The 10,000-nt window shown below is 46.0% G+C and overlaps 1 protein-coding gene and 1 long non-coding RNA gene across 2 annotated transcripts in view; both read left to right on the top strand.

Annotated features, from left to right (window-relative positions):
- Positions 1-1,192, top strand: part of LOC134444105 (nucleobindin-2-like) — a 29,058-nt gene extending 27,866 nt beyond the window's left edge. The window contains exon 15 of the mRNA XM_063193563.1: positions 520-1,192. Coding sequence (XP_063049633.1) covers positions 520-792 — 273 coding nt within the window. The 3' untranslated portion in view covers positions 793-1,192. The remainder of the gene's footprint in view (positions 1-519) is intronic.
- A 1,250-nt stretch (positions 1,193-2,442) lies between these two features.
- On the top strand, positions 2,443-4,521 carry LOC134444116 (uncharacterized). The gene is made up of 2 exons (XR_010033876.1): positions 2,443-3,580; positions 3,631-4,521. It is a non-coding gene; the product is annotated as an uncharacterized LOC134444116 (long non-coding RNA).
- Positions 4,522-10,000: the final 5,479 nt, after the last annotated feature.

The raw sequence follows: 10,000 nt of genomic DNA, 5'->3' as shown, positions 1-10,000 counted from the left end.
TTGTCTCGCAGGGGGCGCTGTGGCGCAGAGCGCTAAGCCCCCCACATTTGGGCTTACATTGCCCACGGAGACCCCGGTTCGAGTCCGGTTGGGGTCATTTCCCGACCCTTCCCCATCTCTCTCTCCCAGTCATTTCCTGTCTACTCTCACACTGTCCTATGATTAGAGATGTACAGGATCCAAGATCCGGTTCCGGATCCGGCAGGATAATAGGGTTTTTTCAGACTATCCGGATCCGGTTCCAGGATCCAGGATCCGGTAGCCGAGGCTTTTAAGTCAAAATAGTTTGAGCCAACGTGATAAAAAGGGCCCACGTGTGTGAGTAGGCTATGTGTTTCAACACTTTCGTGGGATCCGGTATCCGGTTCCGCATCCAGCAGGATCTTAAGCAGTGGATCCGGTATCCGGCAGGATCCTAAAAATCAGGATCCGGTGCATGTCTACTTATGATAATAAAGGCCCAAAAGCCCCCCAAAAAATACTTATATAAAAAAAACCTTGTCTCTCTTGCTCCCCCAGCACGTCCCAGCGGGCATCGACAACAACCCTCCTCCCCAGGGTCTCCACCCGGCGCCCCCTGGACACAACCAGCCGCCTGCCCAGCGAGAGGAGCCTCATCTGGGGCAGGCCGAGCACCACCAGCCCCCCCACCACCAGGACCAGGGGCAACAACAGGGGCAACAGCAGGACCACAACCAGCCCATCCTGCATCACATGCCCCAGGAGGGGCTACAGCATCTCCCCCAGGGGGAACAGCACCACGACCCGCAGGAACACAACGCCATCCCCTAGGGGGCGCCACATACAATACAATACAATACAATACAATACAATACAATACAGTATAAAGCTATCCCCTAGGGGGCGCCACATACAATACAATTCAATACAATACAATACAATACAGTATAAAGCTATCCCCTAGGGGGCGCCACATACAATACAATAAAATTCAATTCAATACAATACAATACAAAACGGCTCAATATAACGCCATTCCCTAGGGGGCGCCAAATACAATACAATACAATACAATACGGCTCAATATAACGCCATTCGCCACAATTCATTACAGTACAATACAGTTAAGAAAGCCATCCCCTAGGGGGCACCAAATACAACACAACACAATTCAGTATGTAATGCCAGCCAACAACACAACACAACTCAGTATAACACAACAACACAGTCCAATAGTGCCATCCTCTAGGGGCCGCCAAAACGCCACCGATTAACTCATGGATTCATTACAATATAATACAATACAACACGATACGATACATGATGGCTCAATGCAGTGCAACACATAATACAGTACGATACAGCTTGACGTAATGAAGCACCACTGATGAATACGGCGTGATACACTTGACACGATATAACACGACACATGGCAACGAAACTCAACAAAACACAACCCAGCCAAGCCAAGCCAAGCAATCGGCCAGTTAATGTAATCCAAACACAACACACCACACAGGTAGCCTGGGAACTCCCATACTGCCTTTAGTTCTACTCAATCGTTTCGATCTGAAAGACAGTCTGGCGAGGATGACTCATAACGGCCAAGATCATGGTCCCTGTGTCATAATGGCCAAGCATTCCGTTTCTCTGCCCAATCAGAGAGCAGGGCAGTGTATCATAATATCCAAGTATTCTACCCTCTACGGAATTTACAATAGGCAACTCCCCAGACCTAATCTCACTTGTGATTAGGTCTGGGGTGCATCCCAATATGTGTCCTTGCCTCCTCCACTTGTGCTTGTCTCCTCGTCCCGCCTCCTGGCCCCTCCTCCGTGGAGAAAACGATCAAGTTTCCCAGCTGTCAGCCTCGCCACAACAACTTTTGAGGGACTGTTTTTCATTCACCATCCCAATTGCAAATGAGAAAAAGACTTTACAATTGAGCTTTTGCAAGATATTGAAATATAATGCTGTTGTCAGTGATGTCATCATGACGAGAAGCAAGTGGAGGAGGCAAGTGGAGGAGGCAAGGTCACATATTGGGATGCACCCCTGGTGTTAACCAGGCAACCACACAGGACCACTGGCAGGTTTTCAGAGGTCCGTTTCTTGATTCTTGTCGTTGCTAAGCGTCTTAAAGGGATACTGTCCCATTTTTGGAAATAAGCTTATTTTACACCTCCCCTTGAGTTAAATAATAGGGTTTTACCGTTCTTCTGTACTCTTGACCGCTATCTGGGTATTGCAGTGCAAATTTTACCTCCAAGCTAGCAGTTAACATTGAGTCCTATGAGACCAGCTGGCGGCTAACTGGTCTCATAGGACTCAATGTTAACTGTTAGCTTGGAGGTAAAATGTGCACTGCCATAACTAGAAAACGGTTGTGAATACAGGAGAAAGGTAAAAGCCTATTATTTAACTCAAGGGGAGGTGTAAAATAAGCTTATTTCCAAAAATGGGACAGTATCCCTTTAAGACCGTCTTAAGACGTAACACCATTCCCTTGCATTTAGTGGTGAGTGTCGCTGTCGAGAGAGAGTTGAGTCGCTCTTACGAAGGAAGGACGTTGCTACCGTCGTTAGCAAAGACGCTTTCGAGATACGGACCCCAGGGCCGCTGGCAGCTTTTGGACAGGCCCAGGGACAAGGTCAACTGAAAGGCTCAGCTCAGCTCGTTCCATGTTACGAGGACCCAATTCTGGGGCCCCTCTCTCCCTGGGCCTGGGACAACTGACCCTGTGTTATTGTCCCGCCCTGTTGGCCTCCCTCACAACACAACACAATCAGCCAACGACTCTACACAAGACAACACAACACAATTAGCCAACGACTCTACACAACACAACACAACACAACACAATTAGCCAACGACTCTACACAACGCAACACAACACAATCAGCCAACGACTCTACACAACACAACACAACACAACACAACACAACACAACACAACACAATCAGCCAACGACTCTACACAAGACAACACAACACAATTAGCCAACAACTCTACACAACACAAGGCAGTTAGCCAACGACTCTACACAACACAACACAATTAGCCAACGACTCTACACAACACTACACAACACAACACAACACAACACAGTTAGCCAACGACTCTACACAACACAAGACAACACAATTAGCCAACAACTCCACACAACACAACACAGTTAGCCAACTAACCTACACAACGAGCCAACTACTCTACTCAACACACCACAGTTAGGGCTGCGGTTGCCACCACCAGAGTTGCTCGTTAGCCACTTAGCATCGGAGTTGGTGGTCGCGTCAATGGGTGTTGCCATTGCTATCGTCACAGTAGCTAACTTAACTTAGCTAGCGACAGCGGGTCGAGGAAATGCCCACCAGGCAGCCAGTGGGCCTGCCAATCAACACAAGCCAACCAGCCAGTCAGCCAATCAACACAAGCCACCCAGCCAGTCAGCCCATCAACACAAGGCAACCAGTCGGCCGGCCAATCAACACAAGCCAACTGAGGAAATCAGCTAATGAGCCGCCTCCTCCTCCTCTGGACTTGCTGTTTGTCTGAAGACGTGTGTTGGACTGTGTGTGTTTGACTGTGTGTAGGTCTGTGTGTGTTTGACTGTCTGTAGGTGTGTGTGTGTTTGACTGCGTGTAGATCTGTGTATGTTTGACTGTGTAGGTCTGTGTGTAGGTCTGTGTGTGTTTGACTGTGTGTAGGTGTGTGTTTGTTTAACTAGGTGAGCGTTTTATTTGTGAATTAAAAGGGACATATGTCACACACACACTCCCAAGTGTGTGTACAGGTCGTCGACTGTGGGCCGTGTGTGTGTGTGTGTGTGTGTGTGTGTGTGTGTGTGTGTGTGTGTGTGTGTGTGTGTGTGTGTGTGTGGAGAGGTCGCTGTGCTGGACTGTGTGTGTGTGTGTGTGTGTGTGTGTGTGTGTGTGTGTGTGTGTGTGTGTGTGTGTGTGTGTGGAGAGGTCGACTGTGGGCCGTGTGTGTGTGTGTGTGTGTGTGTGTGTGTGTGTGTGTGTGGAGAGGTCGCTGTGCTGGACTGAGGTGCTGAGGCCAATCGCTGATCATGTTTGTGGACACGACACATTAGAGACTCTGAGCTTTTCTTATAACCTTTTTAATGGACAATTACAGGCAACCACGACCACATGGACTATTGTCAATATGTGTGTGTGTGTGTGTGTGTGTGTGTGTGTGTGTGTATGTGTGGATGCAAGGGTGTGTGTGTGTGTGTGTTGTGCGTGAATGCGTGCAAGGATGTGTGTGTGTGCGTGCAAGGGTGTTTGTGCATGCGTGCAAGCGAGGATGTGTGTGTGTGTGTGTGTGTGTGTGTCCATGCATGCGTGCGAGGATGTGTGTGTGTGTGTGTGTGTGTGTGTGTGTGTGTGTCCATGCATGCGTGCGAGGATGTGTGTGTGTGTGTGTGTGCATGCATGCATGCGAGGATGTGTGTGCGCGAGACTGTATGTGCTCTAAAGACTTGACCGGCCTGTATAGTGTTGACGTGTGTACGCCACTTTTGCTGGATTATGGATATAAAAGAATTGATGATCTTAATCTGGGCCCTGTGTCTGTGTGATTACTGTTGTATCATGATATTATGTGTAGGGCTGGGTAAAATAATCGTTTTAATCAATAATCAATCGATTTCATTTAAAATTCACAAAATCGATTCACAGGGCACAAAATCGATTTTTTTTTTCTTTCTCTTTTTGTTCTTTTTGTTTAGTTTAGGTCTATGGAAAATACCCAGTAGGTATTAGTCAATTAGGCCTAGGCCTACTTATTCCAAATAAGCAATCTGTTAACACTGTCAAGCCACAGCCCTTTGACATTTATATATGACAATTGAAAAGAGGCAACAGCATCTTTTGGGGGAAATCCTGGCACCAAGAAGGGAACGGATTGAATCGATACAGAATGAATCGAATCGAATTGAATCGTGATTAATCGATTCAAAGCCCTAAGAATCGAAATTGAATCGATACCGGAACATGGCTGTGATACCCAGCCCTAATTATGTGTGTACTGTAATTAACCAGTGCTCTCCCCCATCCTCCTCCATAACTGAGGCACCCTGAGCATGGTACTCTGCTCTCCCCCATCCTCCTCCATAACTGAGGCACCCTGAGCATGGTACTCTACTGTCCCCCATCCTCCTCCATAACTGAGGCACCTTGAGCATGGTACTCTACTGTCCCCCATCCTCCTCCATGACTGAGGCACCCTGAGCATGGTACTCTACTGTCCCCCATCCTCCTCCATGGTACTCTACTGTCCCCCATCCTCCTCCATAATAACTGAGGTACCCTGAGCATGGTACTCTACTGTCCCCCATCCTCCTCCATGACTGAGGTACTCTGAGCATGGTACTCTACTGCCCCCCATCCTCCTCCATGGTACTCTACTGTCCCCCATCCTCCTCCATGACTGAGGCACCTTGAGCATGGTACTCTACTGTCCCCCATCCTCCTCCATAACTGAGGCACCTTGAGCATGGTACTCTACTGTCCCCCATCCTCCTCCATGACTGAGGTACCTTGAGCATGGTACTCTACTGTCCCCCATCCTCCTCCATGACTGAGGTACTCTGAGCATGGTACTCTGCTGTCCCCCATCCTCCTCCATGACTGAGGTACCTTGAGCATGGTATTCTACTGTCCCCCATCCTCCTCCATGACTGAGGTACCCTGAGCATGGTACTCTACTGTCCCCCATCCTCCTCCTTAATTGAGGTACGTACCTTGAGCATGGTACTCTACTGCCCCCCATCCTTCTCCATGACTGAGGCACCTTGAGCATGGTACTCTACTGTCCCCCATCCTTTTCCATGGTACTCTACTGTCCCCCATCCTCCTACATGGTACTCTACTGTCCCCCATCCTCCTCCATGACTGAGGCACCTTGAGCATGGTACTGTGCTGCCGCACTGTTCCCTTGGGGCCCTGTTTAGGGCTGCCCTGTCACGGGTGAGGCATGAATGCAGTTTTGTTGTGTGGAGACGCTAAGTATTCCACCCACCCAGTAAGCTCTGAAGTTAGGGTTGCGAACTGTCAATGCAAAGAAATAATTTTGCATTTCTTAGATGTAATTTCCTGCATTTTAACGTCCTGTGTCCTGTTTCAGTTCAATACGGAACCAGAGGCGATTCTAGTGACAGTGGGGGCCCCAAGCAAAAACTCAAAAGAATGGACATTCGAAACAAATCAGAGCTATTATAGTTTAAAGTGTGAGCTGTTATTCACTATATAGGGACCCCAAGCGGCTGCCTGCCTGGCCTGGTGACAAGATGCGCCTCTGTACGGAACCCGTACTTTTATCTCTAAATACAGGTCGATTCCATATTTCAAGGGACGGTGGGCAACTCTGTCTGAAGTCCTACAGAGCTGTAACAGCAGACAACCCTATTGAACCCATCCTCATAGTCCATGGAGTGAGCCTTTAGCACAAGTGGGGTTCCGTATGGCCGGTTGCCCAATGTTCATTGTCGTCTTGTCCCACGTTGTGAAGATTGAGATCTTCACTGTTTTAAAACACACATTTTTTATCTGCCTTCCTTTCTGCATATGTTTTTAAATGCTGTTTTAAAACTGTTTATTTTGAACTTGTTTTAACAGTATTTTATTTCTCATATGTACTGCATTTGTCTTGGTGGTTTTCACCTACTTGTGTAATTGGAACTAGTAGTAATTGGATGCAGGTGTGGAGCTGATTGATTCATTGAGACTGATTGACACACTCCTCACCTGCCTTCAAAAGCTCCTCCCTTTCAGCAGTCAAGGAGCAAGACTTGTAGCAAGCAGAGATGTTGTGTTTTTAGCTTTCTGTTCAATTAAAAATCCTAAATACCAACACGGTTTTACCCTCTGTTTTTAAAATGCACAACTGAGAAGAAACATCTTTCTCACACACGTACATGTTTGTATTGTAATATTTTGTTGGTTCAGCAGCCTTGTGACCACACCAAGTAGATGCACATAATGTTGAGTGTCCCTGCCCTGACCCATTACAGAAAAGCTTACACACCAGAATGTTTTACTATTACGAGGGGACTTCCCCTGATGGCAAATAATGAGAATAAAATGGCTATATAATACAGGGACAATAGTAGAAAAACAAAAACTAAGATGAAACTAAACATTTCTCTACACCACCACCAGTGTGCTATCCCTGTAGTCTCCTGTGCCCCCCACCCCAACCATCATTAGTGGTGTCAACAACAATCGATTTGGCGATCCAATTCAATGCGGCGGCAAGTTCCAGAATCGATGCAGCATTTATTTTAAAGTTTCAATTACTTCCGTTGACATTTCGGGAGCAAATGAATGTTAAATCAAATAAAAGAACTTCAAAGCATTGAAAACTGCAAGAGTGATACAGAGAACAGCCAATAAATTGTTGCTCAGTATCTGACTACTTACATTGACTCATCATGAATGACGGAACATTTGCTTTGCTTTCAGTAGAAATGTAATGCGAATCCATTAGAATCGCTACCTCCTGAATCGGAATGGAATTGTGATGGCAGCAGTGCCAATGCACACCACTAACTATCATACTATAGCCTACAGGGCATCACATTATCGTTTTTGCTCACCAGACACTGTGGCAGTGGTTCCCAACCTGTTTCGGACTGGGACCCCATTTTGACATCCCAAATTTCTGGGGGCCCCATACACATTTATTTACCGACAAAAAAAAAAACATGTCGAGCTAACTTGCATGCTATTAAACCTATATAGATATTTAAGTCGAAGAATGTATGTGGTCTTTCAGTCAAAATATTTACTAGTTAGGCCATTATGTTACAATTATAATTTGTCAGTATTCCTTTTTACCACGCTTCTCAGGCGACCCCATTTGAATTCCGGAGTGGACCCCAGTGTTGAAAAACCCTGTTGGTTTTCCCAAGTCACTAGCCCCAGCTGTGCTCACTGTTCATTTACTTACCTGCCTAAACCAAGAGTTTGTTTTTATCCACGTCGTGTTTATACCTTAAAGCAGTGGTTCCCAAATGTTTTTCTCTGCGCACCCCCTTGTACAATTCAATGAGGTTTGCGCACCCCCAAGCAAATTTATGGTGTGCTGATGACCACGCAAGTATGGATTTACTGCACATTTTCCAATAGTGACGGAGTTAAACTACACTTTCAGATGGACCCTCCCAGCATACAATTCACAATACAATTAAAAACAAATTAATATTCATTAATGCTAGATAAAAAACACACATATCCACCATTGATGACCACGCAAGTATGGATTTACTACATTTTCCAATAGTCACGGAGTTAAACTACACTTCAGATGGACCCTCCCAGCATACAATTCACAATACAATTAAAAACAAATTGATATTCATTAATGCTGGATAAAAAACACACATATCCACCATTGCTCTATTCAGCTTGCGCACCCCCTAATGGCAGGCCGCACACCCTCAGGGGTGCACGTACCCCAGTTTGGGAAACACTGCCTTAAAGGGACACTGTGTGAGATTTTTAGTTGTTTATTTCCAGAATTCATGCTGCCCATTCACTAATGTTACCTTTTTCATACTTACCACCAGCATCAAATTCTAAGTATTCATTATGACTGGAAAATGTGCACTTTTCATACATTAAAAGGGGGATCTTCTCCATGATCCACCATTTTGAATTTCCAAAAATAGCCAGTTTTAGCTGCAAAAATGACTACTTGGACCATACTAGAAAACATTTGTTTAATACTTAGTAAACTTTCATGTAAAGATCAAATTAGGCAATAGGCAGCCCAGTTTCAATAAGCAGCATAGTACCTCTTTTGACCATTTCCTGCAGTGTCCCTTTAACTGATCATTTTCACAAAAAAAAATCTGCATGTGTGTAATCAGTACCTGAGTGAGTGTGGGAGGAGCCTGAATAGAATGAAAGGGCGGGGCCAAATTATATTTAGTAGAAAAGTGGCATTCTGGGTCTAATTCTTGTATTTTATTCTACTGGGTTAGCAAGACACAGACGTTTCGGCCAAAGCCTTCTTCAGCGTCTTGTCTGTCATGCTAACCCACTAGAATAAAATACAAGAATTTAATGTACATCCCGACTTTTCAACTTAATATGAACTTTACTGTTTGTTCGCACCCAAAGACCTTGAAAAAAAACTTGAGTTGGGAGTTGAGCGCTAGCCTGGTCCTGACCATCCCATAATACTACCATTTCCATTTCGTATTCATGGCCTGGGCTTTGTTTGATCTGATGCGATTGCAGGAAGCAGGACGGACATTTTCGGAAAAATCAGGATTTAACTTATAAGTGGTTGAACAAACATGTCTGACGTCTATGGCGATGCAGGACCGTTTAACAGACATGTCTGACAGAACATCGTACTGTAGGATAAAATTACAATGTTGGACCGTTTGTCAGAACACCGGTCAACATCGCTCCACAGAGGACAGGTGCCAGACGTAGTGCGGAGCCAAGTGTCTTGGCGGAAGTACGTAGGCTAGATGCGAGGCTAGTTGAGCGGAGAGCACCTCCTGAAGAACAAAAGGAGCCAAATGAGGAACACTGTCACAGTCTACACACACACACACACACACACACACACACACACGGTTACCGTCTTCACACACACACACACACACACACACACACACGGTTACCGTCTTCACACACACACACACACACACACACACACGGTTACCGTCTTCACACACACACACACACACACACACACACGGTTACTTCACACACACACACACACACACACACACACACACACACACACACACACACACACTGTTACCGTCTTCACACACACACACACACACACACACACACACACACACACACACACACACACACACACACACACACACACGGTTACCGTCTTCACACACACACACACACACACACACACACACACACACACACCACACACACAACACACACACACACACACACACACACACACACACACACACACACACACGGTTACCGTCTTCACACACACACACACACACACACACACACACACACACACACACACACACACACAC

The sequence above is a fragment of the Engraulis encrasicolus genome, unplaced genomic scaffold, assembly GCF_034702125.1.
Source record: "Engraulis encrasicolus isolate BLACKSEA-1 unplaced genomic scaffold, IST_EnEncr_1.0 scaffold_45_np1212, whole genome shotgun sequence".
Lineage (NCBI taxonomy): Eukaryota > Metazoa > Chordata > Actinopteri > Clupeiformes > Engraulidae > Engraulis > Engraulis encrasicolus.
The sequence above is the reverse complement of the archived record's forward strand: the minus strand, read 5'-3'. Positions and strand labels throughout refer to the sequence as shown.